The 18,481-nt window shown below is 34.9% G+C and overlaps 1 protein-coding gene across 4 annotated transcripts; it reads right to left on the bottom strand.

Annotated features, from left to right (window-relative positions):
• Nucleotides 1–3,585: 3,585 nt before the first annotated feature.
• On the bottom strand, nucleotides 3,586–17,596 carry LOC125214155 (sodium/hydrogen exchanger 8-like). 4 transcript variants are annotated; one of them, XM_089068014.1, is made up of 23 exons: nucleotides 17,163–17,596; nucleotides 16,126–16,176; nucleotides 15,882–15,973; nucleotides 13,994–14,071; nucleotides 13,771–13,928; nucleotides 13,528–13,629; nucleotides 13,333–13,450; nucleotides 12,283–12,335; nucleotides 12,142–12,207; nucleotides 11,563–11,607; nucleotides 10,797–10,852; nucleotides 9,792–9,976; nucleotides 9,435–9,482; nucleotides 8,523–8,630; nucleotides 7,230–7,461; nucleotides 6,362–6,664; nucleotides 5,983–6,080; nucleotides 5,778–5,909; nucleotides 5,469–5,687; nucleotides 5,178–5,384; nucleotides 4,730–4,991; nucleotides 4,245–4,546; nucleotides 3,586–4,125 (listed from the first exon to the last, which is right to left on the bottom strand). In XM_089068014.1, exons 1-23 carry the CDS (start codon nucleotides 17,371–17,373, stop codon nucleotides 3,817–3,819), a joined length of 3,435 nt encoding a protein of 1,144 aa, XP_088924140.1. In that variant the 5' UTR covers nucleotides 17,374–17,596; the 3' UTR covers nucleotides 3,586–3,816. The 4 variants fall into 4 exon arrangements, with proteins under 4 accessions (XP_088924140.1, XP_088924141.1, XP_088924143.1 ...); XM_089068015.1 differs by having other exon boundaries at nucleotides 4,245–4,543; nucleotides 17,163–17,595; XM_089068017.1 differs by lacking the exon at nucleotides 17,163–17,596 and adding an exon at nucleotides 16,713–16,792 and having other exon boundaries at nucleotides 13,994–14,084.
• Nucleotides 17,597–18,481: the final 885 nt, after the last annotated feature.

The following is an 18,481-nucleotide window of genomic DNA, read 5'->3' as shown; positions in this document are numbered from 1 at the left end:
AAAGAGAGCATAATACTTCATCCATTTTAGAAGTAGCTAACACACGCGTAGTTATAACATAGTAAATTTTAGTTAAAGTTGGATAGTACTAGTAATATAGTTTGTGAATGGAAAAATAACTTTATTTTGTTGTTTCTGTGTTAACTAATGTACCTAATGGTACTTGTAAATAAATTATATAAAATGAGGGTGAAGGATATGATCGGTTGATAACTATTTTAAATTGATAACCGACAATTATGTTAATAATTCACTTTATAAATGTCAATATGAAAACATTTGTATATCAACTAAATGTAGTTGACATACTTATATTTTTTGTTATCAAATTAACATAGATTATTTACATAGTTGTCATTTATCAATTTAAGATATTGTCAATCTAATAGAATCCATGAGACCATGAGAGTAAAGTATCAAATAAATGTCCACAAAAGAAAGGTTAAGATAATTGAAACAACTTGAGATTTGAGAATAGCTAAGTATGCACTACTCTCTCTGTCCACTATTAGGAGTGCTATTTTAGTTTGCCCGTCATTAGGAATTCAGGTTCACTTTTACTATAGATGGTAGGTAGAGCCCACTTTCTACTAACTTATTCCACTCATATTCTATTATAAAACTAATGTATAAAAATGAACTCCACATTCCAATATCTTTCTACACCCACTTTCCTTCACATTTTTTAAAATCTGTGTTGAACTCAAATGAGACTCCCAATAGTGAATGGATGGAGTATTTTTTTTTTTGGACGAGTGAATAGTAGTAGTAATATATATAGGCAATGTTACAATAAAATTAAGTATGCGATTGAGGGCCTATCGAAAGCTATTTATATCAAATACTCCATTTGTCCCATAATATGAGTCATATTTGGTGTTGGCACGGGTTTTAAAAAATGTAAATAATAGCGAGTTGAAAAAGTTAGTGAAATATATATGGTTCACTTTTTTATATTTATATTATAATAGAATGCGAGTGAAGTGAGTTAGTGGCATTTGAGATTACTTACCATTTATAGTAAGAATGAAATGTGACTCTTATTATAAGATAGACCGAAATAACAAAATCTCTAACTATGACCGTGAAAGTGGGACAGAGGGAGTAATATATATTCCATTTCCATATCCCTATTAAAACACCCACTATAGTTCATATAAAAGGTACAACTGCTGTTAATCACTGTATTCTATGTACGAAATCCATTCGTTGGAAAATGTATCCAATGAACAATCATTCACCTATGTTGAATAAATCAAAATGAAGAAAGAAAGAATGGCAAACTCCAGATCTGTCATTAAATTCTGGCAACAATTAAGAATAAGCATTAAAGTCATAGTGGTTAGTAGTATGTCGTTTTGTTCGCAGGGTCAAATTTGTTAAAGTCATAACTAATTATACCATTGCCTAAAAAAAATTATTTCACCTAAATATCTTCTGAAACTATCCACTATTCAACTTTCATCTGTAAAAAAGACCCAATTTCTTCTTTTGTTAATTTCAGTTCAATTTGCCAATAATCATAATACTCCTACTTATTATAAAAATCAACAGTTAAAGAACCATTATATATACGGTCATGTATATGTTCAATCAACAAAGACTGATACATTATCAAAATCGTAGTAGTATTTAATTTTTAGGTGTTATAATATTAAGGGAGAACTCCAAAAACTTATCCATATATTTTCTAAAAAGAATACAAAGTAGGAAAAAATGGATACAATTTGTCTGCATAGAGAAAGTGGCTAGTAAAAGAGTTATAATTAAAATTTACATTAGGTGGTCACTATGTTAGTGCTTTAATTAATACTTTAATTAATTAGGTAGTTGCCGTCAACTTCTCTTGGAAAGTAGAATTATTGAGAAACAGCTGTTAGAAATTGAAATTATTTATTTTCAAAATGTTTGACACAAAATCTCAATGATTCTGGCAGTGCAGGTGGAAGGCCAAGAAAATCTAAATGACGTTTTATGTGGCAGCCCACATGTTTTTTTTCTATATTTTTTTAATAATATTGTATCATTTGCAAATCAATTGATTTGTGTCAGCTCATAATTCCGTAGAGTTGTTATTTCCATGATTTCGTTGTGTACAAATACTGTATTTATTTTATCATGGACGTGTTAATGGATTTTCACGTACCATATAGCCTGACATGATATAATTATTATTAGGATCCACGATAGTTTACAACGTTAGTTTTGACTTAAAAAACAAAAACTATCGGTTTTACATTTTCTTTTATGTTAGTATCATGTAACAACTCATGCTTATAATATACTATGATTAAATCTAACATGTTCAATAACTCATTCTTTCGGCATCAAACTTCAATAAACATATTTTATGTACAAACTCTATATATATTGTATAAAGTCTAAAGTCTAAACTATTATTTGGATTGTTTGAAAATATAATAAAAAATGACAAAATATCAACAACAAAAAATATCAATATAACACCCGTCGTTGACATCTTTTGTTACTATATTATTTTGTCGTCTATTGTGATTTTCTAACGGTTCAGATCATAGTTTGGAGTTTGTTCAATATTTAGAGTTTACATTTAATTACATCCCACATTTTATTAATAACTACTGATGTAACGAGTATTTTTAATGTCAAACAACCCCTAAATATACTTTAATCATATTGATATACCTATTTTGAGTTTCGAGTTGTGTATGTTACAAAGCATCTAGTACAACTCATCCATCATAATAGGCGATTTTCCAGCGATTCAAAATAGATTAAAAACAAATTAGTTGAGGAAGTATGTGAAGAGAGGGAAAGGGAACATTCTTTCAAGGGAGACAGGAGAATAGACAGAGCATATGATATGATGGTGGGGAGGGAACACTTTCACTTAACCCCACAAATTTTTAACAAGACAAGACCCCAATAAATCACACCATGTTGTACGTGCTCCTTCTCACGCCTTTCTTCGCCCACTTGGGTTATTTTTCGCCTTTTCAGACTCACCTCCTTCCTACTGTCTTTGGAACTGACTTCAAAGTTGAAAACGATGTACTACACCCGTCCCAAGTTAGTTGAGACGTTTCTTTTGAGCATCAAGATTTCAGAAATTTAAGTTTAAAGGTTAGAATGAAGAAATAATGAAATAGGATAGAGAAAGAGAGTAGGAGTGCTGATAAAGTCTCTTGCCAATAAAAAAAGGAACAAAATAACACAACCAACTTAGAACGACAAAAAAATGAGAATACGACTTAATTATCTTGGGATAGAGAGTAATAGTATAAAATTCATGTGGAGAATAAGGGTCTACCAACATAAGAGCCAAAAGAAGATACTACCTCTTGTCTAAAAAAATTAGTCTTAGTTGTATATAACACATGTTTTAATGCAAAATTAGTAAAGTAAGAGAGAGAGAAACGTGATTGAAATATTATACGCATAACGTGGACTATGTTTTAATGCAAAATTAGTAAAGTAAAAGATAGAAAAAATGATTGAAATTTATCCGTGAAAATTACGAACCAACCTCGTTAGAAAGAAAAAAACTAAACTATTTTTATTATAAACTCAAAATGAAAAACAGAACTACTTTTTTCGTGGAAGGAGTGATATATAAATTATGCCATGCTACCATATATGTGAATCGTAAACAACAACAGTATTGTGAAAACGATTCCCTGTACACAAACTACCAACATCTTTTTATGATGTTGTTAAATATAGTCAAGTCGATAAGCGCACTCGATAACTGTAGCTTTGCTTATCTTATAGCTTGCGATATAGTACATGGTATGCTACAAACAGAGACAGAGGCAAAGTAGCAGCTACGGGGACGATTCAAGGAGCTTGGCGGAAAGACAGTCTGCTTGGTGAATCAATCCTGACAATATGTTCTTCCTCACCACCGGAATCATCACTTGATTCGTCCCTTCTTGCATGGCTTTCATCGGGTTCCAGTGCATTGCCTACTTGTTTATAATCTTGAACTCTAAATTTCTGTTTCAATGTAGTCGACCCTTCTGATTTAGCTGAAACCATTGGACGATGAGTAGGAACCGAAGGAACTCTGGGATACGAAAGACTGTGAGCTGGCTTTACTCTCGAACTTCTTAGGAAACTTCGAGTGCGCCGTCTTCGTAGGTTTATCTGATGATCAAACCGCATTGTCATTTGTCAACAAGCTACTCTGAGAAACAGTGTTTGTGTGTGTGTGTGTGTGTGTGAGAGAGAGAGAGAGAGAGAGAGAGAGAGAGAGAGAAACCTACCATGCTGCCATAAATGCCTAGCTGCATTGCCCTTGCAGACAAATTGTTGTGTTGTTCACCTGAAGTTTCCCCATCATGACGACTGGAGTTCATTAGATGTTGAGGCCAATTCATAAGACCACTATGCTCTCTACTGAAAGATCCAGAGTGACGATCAGCCGAACGTGATATCAGAGAAGACGTCCTCTTCTGAAGACTTTTGCCAGCCTCAAATCCTGCGATGTCTAATATGATCACCCTTGCCCTCGTCTCAACTTGATACACCGGAACTTGCTGATAGAAACTTCCCGCTCTGGCGCCTGCTAAATACAAAGCAGATAAGTAGTGATATGAGAATTATAGAATGTTAGCTGAAGTTTCAATTAAAATATTGAATCAACTTAATCGATCTTTTCAACTTTTTAATAATAAAATAACTGCTTCTTTCAGCACACCAGAGTGACATATCTAACAGCAGCATATCTGACAAGTGACAAGCAGTGTACCTAATGTTTCTGATTGCGAGAAACTTTGATCTAGACGTGGCAAAATAGCTGTGGGAGCTGTAAGCATCTCTTCTTGTCCACCCTGCTTTCTTATAAAACCTTCCAATAGGAAACCAACAGATTGAGGGAGTAACTCAAAACTCTCCCCTCTGATGTAAATATTCATTATTGATCTTTCAGCAGTAAGTGTTCGCAGGTCTTGCATTGACATTTTCTCAAACACGCGAGGAAGCATGATTTTGGCGAGAGCAATAATACTTTCCTGCATAAAAAGGGGTTCCTTAGTACTTCAGCTAAGGAAAGATCATAAGAAATTGGATTGCCACTTGATGCTAATTGTTAAGAGATCTTTACTGCTAAGATGGAAGATGAAGAATGCAAGTAAAGTAAGTAAAGGAAGCCAGGTGAAAATAAGGACAAAAGAAAAAAACAGGCTACTTATACCGACCCGCCAAAAGAAATCTTCTACTGCGGGATCAGATCTCAATACAGAGAGTATTTTTTCGGTCTCGATAAAGAAGCACATGACCACAGAGTTAGCCACAATATCGCAGGTGTAGGGCTTTTCAGCAAGCACTTCATACAATCCCAGAGTACTCCCATGAGTAAATGTTGGGTGCAGGAACTGCTTAGTGCTTGTATCTTTAGTCGACCACTGCCAAGCACAGGTATTCCATGTGTAAGGGATAACACAAGAAAATCAGTTAGCAATTGCAGGGCAAAAATAGTTGCAATATACCTTCACCACTCCGTTTGACAATAACCAGATACCAGTTGGCTTTGATCCCTCCTTATAAAGGGTGGTTCCAGATAGTCTCATTATTTCTTTCGTAGATCCTGCTAACGCCTCACGTGCTGTGGCTGGCAGTGCTCCCAACAGAGGATTTGCTGATATCAGATCCTTTATTTTGGGAATTTTCACCATAGGTGGATTTCTTAGGAGCTTTTTCAAGTCAGTCTGTACAGAATATTAAAAGTTGTTTATCAAGATTTCAAACAAAAACATTATACAATCATAAGCATAAGAAACTTGGGGATCGTAATCTACCTGGACAGCATCATGAAGGTGGCTCATCTCCTTTTCTTCTAGTAAGCCTATCTTCTCAAGATTATTAACATATTCAATCAAATGACTCAGCACTGAATATGTAACTTGTCTTGTTTTCACAACACGTAGCACCTGAAGGTGTTGTCAAAATAAATATCACAGAACATAATTTGCAGCATGTGCAATAAATTTACCTTCTATATACCTGAGGAAATGTAACACGAACATCTTCTAAAAAGTTTCTTGCTTCCTCACCCTCTTGCTCACTTTCGCTAATAACCATGGATGCAATCTCACTGTCTCCTAAAAAATCAATGCTTATGTGAGAAAAATTAAAAAAAGAAAAGTTAAAAAAAGAACTCAAGCAGAAGTGTACTCGAATTATATTAGAAAGTAAACTACAGTATTAGAGAAGTTAGTCATTGATCACAAATTTCTTTTGCTTAAACTCTGTAAGGAGCAAGTAGCGAATTTTATGAAGACATCCTCTGGGCCAGGAATTATTTGTCTATATACAAAGATGACGAAAGATAAAAACATGTGATGCTCACGATTTGAAGAAAATGAACACATGAAGTTCTTACCAATAAATTCATGTAGTTGCTCCCTTGCAATTCTGTGGGCACGAAGAAAGGCCGCACAAATATAGCAAGCAGACTCTAATCTCTCCACAGTAAAGTATGTAACAAGCTTTTGAGAGACAATGCTTGACTGAAAAAACTTATAGTGATTTGGGATATTCACATAAGATTTTAGACCTTTCCAATCACACAAAGCTTCACTAGATACAAGATCAAGCGCTTCGTCAACAGATCGCATTAGAAGATTCGCGGTAGTTTGGTTAATCCTTCCCTCATCAAGCATGACCCAGTAAGCTGCCTGAACACCTAAAATTCCAAAATTTCCTAAAGTTAGACCAGGTAGCAACGTTATGCGCATGAAAAGTTGCACACATAGTTCAACCAATAATACATTAACAAGCATCACAGCTTTAGCACAAGTATAACGATTGTCAATTCATCTATAACTTTTATCATCTCTGTCAATCAAAAGTTGTTGAACTTTTCCTTGCTTGGCTGCCATTTCATATTATCAATTTGATCACATGTTTCCCAACACCGACTAGTTATATTAGTTCATTATCAAGAAAACTGTTTCCTCAAGTAATAAACAAGTTAAGGTAATTGAAGAGCAACAGTACGGCAATTTAAGATTCCATGCCAAAGAGCAACAAGAACAGAGCCTTGGGTAATCCAAAAGTACATCTTAAGAACTAAAACAGCTATATTTTAGCTAAAGAAAAAGATCACAAAGAGCTTAAGATATCAAGTGTTGTGCTGACAATGGCTACAAGAATTGTAAATAACCCATTTGAACCATAAACAGATAGATTAATAAAGTAAAATACAAGTAGACTTAAGAATTAAGGAGATCAAGACACAAATTACTTACCATTTAAGAAGCGGACTCGAATATCTTTCAAATTCATATGGTCCGGATTATTATCATTTTCAGATAGAGAATGAGGGTGTATTTGTTCACCATCCGCATCATTTAGGCTCGTTATGTATCTTTTAACAGTAGGCCAGTCAGCCGGTCCCAGTTCTTCATCATCCCCAAGATCACCAAAGGCTTCCAGTGCTTTCTTTAACATTTCATATTTTGTGTAACTTAATATCCGTTTCTGAAACAATAACATAAATAAAAAATGTTAATCCTGAAAACATATCAGGAAGAGCATAGTAGGAAGCCAAAACTTTATATTGGCTGCCGAACCTGTTCTTTTTCAGTTAATTATGTTTTATTCAGCTTTAGTTATCATGAACACTACCGCCACAACAAACTCTATTTTCTAACAAAAGGATCTCTCCATCATTTCACTCGAGTTACAAGCTTAGTTTTTTTCTTGCTTTGTGTTGAAGTACACATATATTCTTGAATTATAAGCAGGAATTTGATATCTGATCAATCCGACAAATCGATTAGGCATATATTTTCCTATGCTCATCTATGAAGGAATTGGGCTATATTTTAAGTTAAAACACACAACACATAAGTAATCTAAGGTAAGATCAGAGTTTAACTTAAAAATAGTTAAGCTTTAACTTAACTATTTACATGTAAACTGTTTTATATTACTGACTAAATATGGAACAATGCCTAATCAAGAGATGCTAAGAATTAAACAAATACTAGGATTGATTACTGAGTTAAGTTATCATTAGTTATGACTATCACAATAGGCATTGGTTAAGTGCTTGAATTGCAAAATTGATACTATTTAATATCACCAGTCAACAATTAGATGAAATCTTTGGCCAGAGTTTGGCATGATTAGGCTACTCATTTGCAATTTTTTCACTCTTATTTCTGTTAATGCATAGTTTTATTTTACTTCGAGCTACAATTACATAATATAATTCAAAAACTCCTATTTTGGTTGCTTAGCTGGAGTCAGACTTAAGAAATTGTTTACTAGTTTGCTTGGATTTTACTTGATCCACTATTGCCATAATTTATTTAATTTTACAGTGTTAGATAAACCTACCTGCCAAAAAAGCACACAAGAGCAATCATGTCTTTCATTTATCAATAAATATTAAATATGTCGAAGACAATGATCATATTTGTCAGTAAAAGCTGCTTATACATTTTCAATAGCATTTTACCTCAATTATGATAGCATTTAAGTATACAAAAGTCATTGAATAGAGATGCAGATTAACACAGATGAGATAACTGTACCTTTGCTGGCGAAAGATCATCCATCTTCAGAAAATGTAAAATAAACTGTGTAGTAGACCCATTCACAATAAGCGTAAGAAAGACGATTCCACCAGTCAAAAAGACAAACTGCAAAAGCATGAGAAGGTAGGATGGATTATATGACATGCAAATATATAAGTGCACATTCAACTAATTTGCATACAATCTATATATAGATATATAGGTAGAGGATCAAATATAAAGTTTCCTCCCATAGAAGGTAAAACTCAACCTGGACTGATCTTTATGTAATCCAGGGTTATCATCTTAGTCATAATGCATTTTATCTATTATGGCAATGCATCATTTGATGAAAAATGTAGATCCTAAAAATAGTAATGATCCGAATTACGTTTTACATGCTCCGTGTAACGGGAATGGAGTTTTCTACTTGATCTTGTCCCTTTATTATAATGGGAGTGGTTTAAATAAAAATTTCTTATGGTGAAAACTGTGGGAATTATTGCACAGACCTATAATTTAGTCATTGAAACTAATGGTAATTCACAATATTTTTGGTGTATTCAGTGCAATTACTCTATAGGGTTCAGTGCACGAGTTCACACAATTCTCACAATAAGAAATGGAGTATTTGTTTTAACATCTCCTTATTTATTCATGGTGTCTTTAAAATAGCAACCTTATTATTGTGCTTATGTGAAACTGCGCTCAATAAAACGGAATTTTTGTCCCTAATGGGATTTGAACCCGGTGTTGCATTCATCCAACAAAGAGATGCATCCACCATAGATCTTCGCAATCGAAGGGCTGACAATAACAAGGTTTTTTATTTCAAAGTATCCCTATATATTTCACTTGTTCTAGTAGATCAACTAAAAGATACTTTATGTGCATTTACAGCTGAATCGCAACAATTCTAATACGACGTACCAAATCTCCAGTATCGGGAGAGATGTATGGTGAATTGTCACTGGAACGCTGAAACACCAATAAATTTCAAAGTTAGATGACAATCAAATATGGGATGCAATAAAACATATGGAAGTTGAGAATCGGCCTGTGAAAAAAATAAGCAACAATGACAGATAATATTGCGAATTGCAGTGGAAAATTGGTTAGAAATAGGAATAGGAATATTGATGAGTAAGATTGTATCTGCCTTTACCTAAAAATCTACTGCAGTATTTTCCATTTACCGGCTCTTATTTTTGTGAACCAAAAGTAAATTATGTGAGCTAGAAGTATTGATCATGGTAGGAAACTGCAACAAAGATGATAAAAACTTGCCTTGACAGAGAGTGATAGTGACAGTGCTACAGCCCCACGCAGGCCAGACCAGACAAGAATAATGGCTTCTCTCCAGTCCAGACCATAGCCAAAGTATTGCAGAAATGGATACAATACTCCAACCACAACCACTCTAGATGCTTGAACAAAAACATACAGAAGGACCAGATAACCCCAAGAATGTTCTGTGAGAAAATAATACAAGTTAATATAAATTATGTAATATAGAGAACAGATGCTCACGTTCTAAACAAATTTGACAAAGATGATAAGTGGAACTGCTACTCGAGAAAACTCAACTAATAAACTTCGACTGTGTACATTCAGTAATAGTATGAAAGTATGGACCGGATACTGTTTACAAGCATTCAGTCATCATCAACAGCTGCCCAGTCCGAGTTACATTGACTCTTTCCATATCACTCTACCTTAAAGTTATTTACATGTTCAGAAAGTAACTGTCAATTTACTACCCAAACATGAAATAACTTTAGATCCCAAGAGTCCTGCTTTCATCAACAATCATTTACTAAGGACAAAAGTAAGGGATGGAAGATTGGGTAACTGGAAGCACAGATTGATTCTACTTACTCAAAGAGAGGGTGATCCTTATGATCCAGTTAGTTTTAGATCCATTGCACAAATTTTGTCAATTAGGAGAACTTCAATCCAAAATAATTTTCAACATTAAGCACATAAATCTGAAACACACCATGCCTTCAAGGTGGGCCCATTACTAAACGTGAGGGGTGGAGTAGGGGATGGTGTAGGAAAAGTATTAGGTGATCCCCACTGTGCATGCAGTTTCCTTCAAGTAATACAAGATCTTAATTCCTTTTCCTTTGACATGGACCATCAAGAATCTACACTCAAATGGATTGGATGTATTTCACAAAAAGAAAATTTATTGTGAGCTGTTTTGTTCCACTTCAAATTCTAAGGAATCGTGAAACATGGATTCATGCATGTGCTTTGTCTGCAACGTAGAAGAAAGAATATATTTACCGTGGGTTTCAAATATGTTGTCGCTGCTGAGAACACTCTCAGCTATAACTACACCACTGCATAGAGTAAAATGCCATTAGGATCATGACAATAAATTAGGATGTAAAGCAAGTGAAGCTAAGTAAGATGTCTAATCAAGATTAGCTACACAGAAAAAACCGCTAATATGGCAGACAATAAAGTTTTGACATCATAGAGAGTGCACTGACAATTTTTCTCATATAAATGTAAAAGGACCAAAAAAGGTTTGTTTAGTCCCTTGTGCTTTTCCGCTTTCCAGAGTTCTGTTGTAACTAAAATATCGTGAACAAAACTGCATTACCCCCTCCTACAAAGAAACATATACTTCCACATGTTTATTATTTGATTCTTCTGAACCTTGCACGAGTCCGCAAGCACTTAAACAATTGCTGACTCCACATTGGTATGATATTGTCCAAATTGATTGAAGCACAAGCTTGAGTGATTTTACTTTTGGGCTTCCCCAAAAACCCGTCAAAATTCATAATCTCATTGGCAGATCTGAAAAATCCTTCATTTAAAATTAAGCCCCCCCCCCCAACCAATTTGACATATCAACCCATCTTCCAATAATTAAAAGTTTCCATTTCTTCTGAATCATAGTTGTCAAGGAAAGCATTGATTTCCCGAAAGGTGACTTCTTATAAATGACGGAGTCAAAAAAGCCTGAGGGACATGAGCTGAACAAATAAAAAGAAGAGGACAAGAATAATAATTACATGAGAATGGTAAAATTCATTCTTACCTTAAGATGAAGATTAGAGTATTAGCAATATAAGAAACCATTTCCCTGAAACAAAGTTTACACTAAATAAGAAAGCAATCCCAGAACTGCAATAATATATTTGACTTTTAAAGAATAATCAGCAGGAGCCATTATATTGTAATTCAAAATTATAAATGTAAAAACTGTGAAGTAACAAGCACAACCATCAAGACAAAAGTCAAATGAGAAACTAATTGAACTGAATGACCTTTGAGATGGCAACCATATTCACAGTTGACCACACTGGCTTTTATTTTGATTCTGTAAATATGTTAGATTGATGGGGATAAAAAAGGCTAAGTGACGTATATGTCATTTAATGCTTATCTCAAGCTTCTTGCTGGCTTTATAAAAATTTGGAAATTCTCATTTCTGCCAGAGAAAAGACTGAATCACTGAAGATGTTGCCAGTTATATGCATAGAAACTTTAACAATGGCTGAATTATTTAATACTACATCCAGACAGCTATATCACATCAACAATTCTTACTATATTTAATGTACCAAAAAATGCTAGACATGAAAAGATATGTAACTAGAGTAACCGAGCAGGATACCAAAAATGATGTAAACTTTGCTGGCTTTCCCCCTTAAAGGCAGTGCGAGCCACAGCAGAGTAGAACCTGTCCAACGTCTCTCTTTAAAGCAGCTGTTTATGAAAGTCGTATGATTAAATTATGAAAATAAAAAAAACGTACATCCCCAAAGTCATGACAGCCAAAACTCCAGAAATTTCAAATCCTTCTTGAGCCTGTCAACAGCATTTGTACTCATTTATGCTCTCATACAGTATAAAGAGAGAAAATAAATGAATATATGGTTATCCAGAGATTTCAAAAATTAATGACATTCTCAAGAGAAAAAGGTGAACTTATTAAGAGGATATATGTAGCGTGTTTGATATTTTTGTAGAAACAAGAAATGTGATAACACGTTTCAGAATTACTCAAACAATCAATTCTTTCAGATTCCTGTTCCTTATTCGGGGATTCCTTATACCTTTTTAACATTTCACCATTAGAATTAACAAATTTTCGGTTTCACATAATTATATCTAAGTCTCATGCTTCTCTAGTCGCGATGGCAACTCAAAATCCAAAAAAAAATGTTAGTATGATTTATCTAATGTTAGAAAAAACTTATGGGATTTCTCTCAATCACTTCTTTAGTAATGTTTTGCTGAATCTGGTTCAACCCTCAAAGCATCACCGCATAACATGATAAGAACAAGACAAAGGACAAAAAGATGTATATGTAAATCTCTTAAAACTGGTTTTGGTTCAAAGGAGAGTAGAATTGGCAGGATAAACGACTATATAAAGTAAGCTATAAGAAAAAAGTAACAATGAGATGGTGTAAAATGGCTGTACTCTTTGAGCTAAAAGTCTATTTTTTGACTGAAGATCATACATTTCTATATATGTTTCAGAATGACCTAAAAATAACATTACCAAGTGGTTAATGCATGACTGTCTTGAGCTGAAGGATCTTTATGTGCAGCAGTAGTATGTTATCACTTATCAGTTTCAGTTAGCAGTTAATAACTAGTCCAGATTCAAGAACACATGAGTTGAATTGTGTAGAATCAATTATAGTCTCACAATATACAAAATCAAAGCGCATTTGAGCACATTACACCAACAATTCATCTATAAGGGCAAGATAAAAGAACCTTCATGCAACATAATCCCCAGATCAACAACAGAGTGTCTCGCAATAATAACACACAGGTTTAGAAAGGTACATACAGTGAAAAATGCTAGGTAGCTCACGGCCAGTGTGAGAGAAATCTCAATAACAGTGTCATTGAATATAAATCCCAGCCACAAGACAGATGCTATTCCAAAAGCAAGACCCATAGCCACACTGTCAAATGAGATAAAAACAATTAAGCTATTTGCATCAAGTGTTGAGTCTAAAAATCTAAAGGTTTATGGACGTACGCTCCAAGAGAGACTTGTGACAAAAATTTGACTAAGCCACCCCAGTTGAAATCCCAGCCAAGAACCATCCGGTAAAACAATTGATAGACAACAATTGCTGTCCTGAAATTAAATAAGCAGACAAATAAGAGAGAAAAACAAATCATCGATATTTATATGTTAACCACTTGAAGTGTCAGGACACCTAAGCAAAAGTCTCTTTTGACAATAGTTATTGCTCAAGAAATTTATTGAAGAATATACCCATCATTCATCAAAGACTCTCCTTCAATTATTGTACTCAATTTTTTGCTAGCTCCCAGCTCTTTAAGGAGGGCTACAACAGCCACAGGGTCAGTAGCACTGAGGAGACCACCAAGCAGTAGTGATGTTTTCCAGCTCCAGTCATACGGGAAAGCAAGCTACATATTTATAATATTCAGAATACTTAAGAAAAGTTAATATTAAGTAAACAAAACCTTCAAACCTTAAGAGCAGCTCCAAGACAAAAGGTTGAAATGAGAACTCCAGGAACAGCAAGTAGAAACATTTGCATCATACACCTCTGTATTGAGTCACTTGAGTGAGAAAGCAAAGAGAAGTTAATTTATTCTATGATTCTAATCATAAAAACATCCATTTTATTGAATGACGTTGAATTACAACCAAAAAGTGAAACACTGAAAATAGCTAAAGCTGAATGCAGAAAAGATAGAGGGCAGCATAAGTAAGGTTATAACTAGAAAATAATAAATGAGAAAATTTAGAAACTCATCCAAATGGCGAAAATTAACTCTAAAAAATGAATTTCAGTAGAAAACAACCCAGGAAAGGGATTTGTAGTCTAAGCTTGAGACATACAACAGATGATATGGTTTCTTTATCTGCTTGGATAAAACTTCAAAAGAAACTTGGAAATATGGTGAAATAAATATAAGGCTGGAATCTGACACTCATTCACATCACAAGTGGAAACAAAAGAAGCCTCATTTGGATTAAGATTATTAAGTATTGTATCTACTATCTCATCTTACGTAACTAACCATGACCTTATATGATCACTACTGGGCTCTTGCATGCTTATGGTTAAAATCCATTTAATATAACATTCCCTGTTGCAACAAGACTAAAACCACTCTTAGAAAAAGAAAGCAAAAACTTGGATCTCTGGCCTGTTTTCTGCTTAACTATTCTCTACTTCTTTAGCAACCACCAAGCAGCCGAATCCACAGGCCCCTTCCCCACAAGCCAGCACCTACTCTAGTCACCAAACCTCTGACCCCTCCCCCCCAGCCCAACACCCAGAATACATTACCTACACTTCTATCACTGTTATAGTCCTATTTAAGTTCTGCATTACTAAGGCTTCAGATGTGGCTATTACCTCCTGGCACTATCACTCACTTCAAGATAGCTTTTAGGGAAGCGTTTTATGCAAAAAGCTGTAATGAGTGATACTGAAGTAAACCATTGCCTAGTCAATGTCGTGGTAAGGGTGAACTATGGAGAACTATAGTGCATCATAATTGCAGAAGGGGGACTTCAGAAGGGGTGACGAGCCTGCAAATCCAGTCAAGGTGGAATTGCTGTGCATGGGCTTCGCATATGGCTGACAACTTCTTCACACCCTCAAAGCTGATTTTCTGAAGAACATCTTAATTCTTCTTCTTACTCATATGGAGTGTCCTTCCTGTATCTGGCCGATTCTTTTCACATGACCAAATACACCAAATACAGTATAGAAGGTATAACTGTAACATTAAAATTATTATTATCAACAATCTCTCACATGTGAAGCGGGTTACTTTGGGTTAAGGCTTTGCACTAAGAAACTTCAATAAATAGGTGATCGAAAGAGTTCTGGCTCTGATATCTGAAAGCTTATCCATTAGCATCAAATTAAATTCTTCAGTAGTAATATACTATCATTCTAAATTGCTCAAATATAATTTAAACTTCTAGAGCACCTCTAGATGTTCATTACTACTGCAGGACTACTAGTAATATTTACATAGTTTAATGAAAATCATATGTCAAGAGGTGAGGACAAGGATTTTTTATGCATATGATTAAAAGAAATACTTACCACCAAATCACCTATTGTAACTTTTCCTAATTGTCAATGTCATACAGATTGCTAGACATAGACACTTTATCACAATCCACACACTTTTAGAACTTTAAGCTTAAAAAACTATGGACTTACAGCTATGTATTGGCAATGCCTTCCAAGACAATATATGCCTTGACACATGAAAGCATCAGATATAGATATAATATTAGTGCGCCAGAGTATTGTACCAGGAAAGTAGTAGATTGTTAAATTACTAACGAAATACTACAAAGATACAATTTACAGAAGAATTTCTGCAGACCTTTATCTGGTGTACTTCCATTAAAAATGAACTCTCAAAGAGAAGTGCGGGAAGGAATACAGCCAAGAGAAGTTCGGGATTAATATTAGCCCCTACACAAGGAGCGACAAGAAACATTTCATAAATAGCTGACAGATTATAATGTTCATAAAATATGTTTTACCAAAAACTGCAAGAAATATGTTTTTCTTCTTGCCGCAGTCATTTTAGGGACTTCAATGATGGTGCAGAGAATTTCACTTACAAAGACGGATCCCGTCGCCAATCTTTCCAAATTTATGGTGTGTTCCATATTCTGCAAAAAAATGTGCATGGTTAAAACCTGACTTCTCCCATCCTTGATGGACAATTGGTAGTTCATAACAATATAAGCTTTCAGTGAACCATAATTCACTTATTCACATAAAACCACCTCCCAAGCATGAGTGAAAAAAATATACTAGTATAATAACTGCAAATAGACGTAAAACAAAAAATCAGCTGCTTGAACTTGCTTCCCAAAATCAGATTTTGGTAAACATAAACAAAATTAAAAAATCGTATGTGAAGTTCACTAATTACCAGATTCTGGTCCCCATGTGGCCACATTGCCAATACAAGAAGTAGTATACATATATGTATAGAATTATTGTAGTAGTGAAACAGTTGGCTCTTTTTTGAAAGATGGAGTACTTGTTTTTAGCATAAAGCATATGCATCTTTTACTGAAAGAAATAACATCACTGCGGCTGGGGCAAGTAGATGAATATGTGCAGCCCAACATCGACGTATAACGACAAATGTGATTTTGATATTCCGAAAGTTGGAAAATTTAAGGTGAGGCCATATCACCTTTTCAAACAAAAGAAGCCAACTATTACATATTCACGGATTCTGCCTTGCTGTCACTGTCAAGTGTGAATAGTGCTTGAATTTTGTACTTAAGGAGTAGCTGCATTTCTGAAACTGGAATAATTCAAGGTCCTTATTCGGAGAGTGCTGTTGCACCAATTTGTGTTTCAACAGTTTGTCCCTAAATAATGAGAACCAACAAATCCTTATAATTACTGATTGAGACTACTCAATCTCTTATAAGTACAGAAATTTCAGTAGATTTCCAAGCTATCGATGAGCAACACGAACTAAATAGCACTAGATAATTAAAAAGGCACACTAATCTCCATATGCACAACAACATAAACACAGGAAGAGTAACCATTGGAACTCCAATTCATGCAAATAAAAATGACTCCTATGTTGCAGAGTTGGATTATGTAGCAACTGAAAATAAAATAAACCAACCTAAGGCGCCAAGTCCAATGCCGAGAAGAAGCAAAGCGACGGTGTAGGGCACTCGCGTCCCTCTGAGAGCGTGCCTACACGCAATCCCCAACACTAAGCTGATCCCGAAGAATAGCACCGCGGCGGTGGGATCAGCCTCCGGTGCAGAGTCCTGTTCCAGCAATCTCAGCGGAAACGCCGCCACCGTTCTACTAGCCAAAATCGACGCCATGATTCGGTCAACTCGGTCGATCACACTGTCATGCAATCAGCGACTTCAACTTGGCGAATCGAACTTGTGCTCTACAGAGTGAGTGGAATCAATCGCATCTCCTTTTGTGTGTGATTAAAGCCGTTGAGATGTGAATTCACATACTTTAATTAAGCAAAGCTTTATTTTATGTCAAAAAAAGCAAGCACTGAATAAAATAAAGCATTCAAGAGGTGGGGTGGCTCTGTTCAACTCTTTTTTAATTCGTTTCATGTCATTAACTATAAACAATTGAATTTGGAGGTTAGTATAAACTATAAAGTCTAGCGACAATGACATTTTAATCACTACAATGCCACACCAATAGTTCGTCCGTCATAACTATTTTCTACTAATATAATGCTCGTATATGAATATTTTTAATTATTTAATTACTTCTCATTCTCGAATCTTTTCCCTTGCTTTTTTTTTTTCACTTTAGTCCTTATAGGGCGGCTATTCTTCCCCCATCGTGTTCATGTTGATGGAGGCACCTTCCTGCTCATCGAGTAGTTGCCGCTGGCCGAGAGGGTCATATCATTCTACACCCGAGACTAGTGCTTCCATAGCATGTCATAATCTTCGGCCCATCTATAAAAGTCGACATCTTGCTCTTGCCTTCGACTTGTCATCTATTCCATATCATTGAGCTCATAGTCGTCGGTATCAAAAGTATTAGACAACATGGACATAAAACAAACAACTTTGGTATTTTGTCAAGGTGCAAAATAAAAAATTCAACTAATTATACTCCCTTAACATCTTAGTCACAATTTTCTGGGCCAATATTTCTTTGACTAAGCTAGGAAAATGTGTACTAGCCACCAAAATTGGTCATACTATATTTTATCTTGTAGACTTAAAAAGTGGACTAAAAACTCATGAAATTTGGCATTGCAGCTAATTTCAGCTAATTTTATCCGCAACTAAACTTTTCAAAAACCAAATCTTATGTGACATATCGGAATGCCTGTTTGGACTATTCAAATGTTCAAAAGAACGAAGTCCTTTTGAGGTTCTCAAAACAACGCCGTCCTCCACCATCTCGTCCACTTGTACAATCCTTCACCCAACAACCATGTTCGTGTCC

This window comes from Salvia hispanica, chromosome 3, assembly GCF_029641045.1.
Source record: "Salvia hispanica isolate PSC_SH4W2 chromosome 3, Shi_PSC_v1, whole genome shotgun sequence".
Lineage (NCBI taxonomy): Eukaryota > Viridiplantae > Streptophyta > Magnoliopsida > Lamiales > Lamiaceae > Salvia > Salvia hispanica.
Note: the sequence above shows the minus strand (reverse complement) of the source record. Positions and strands in the feature narration are given on the sequence as shown.

Coding starts and splice junctions, on each gene's coding strand:
- LOC125214155 (XM_089068014.1), bottom strand. CDS start 17,373: ATGGCGTCGATTTTGGCTAGTAGAACGGTGGCGGCGTTTCCGCTGAGA. Junction 12,208..12,282: donor GCTGTCATGACTTTGGGGAT/GTACGTTTTTTT, acceptor GACGTTGGACAG/GTTCTACTCTGCTGTGGCTC. Junction 5,910..5,982: donor TTCGTGTTACATTTCCTCAG/GTATATAGAAGG, acceptor CAACACCTTCAG/GTGCTACGTGTTGTGAAAAC.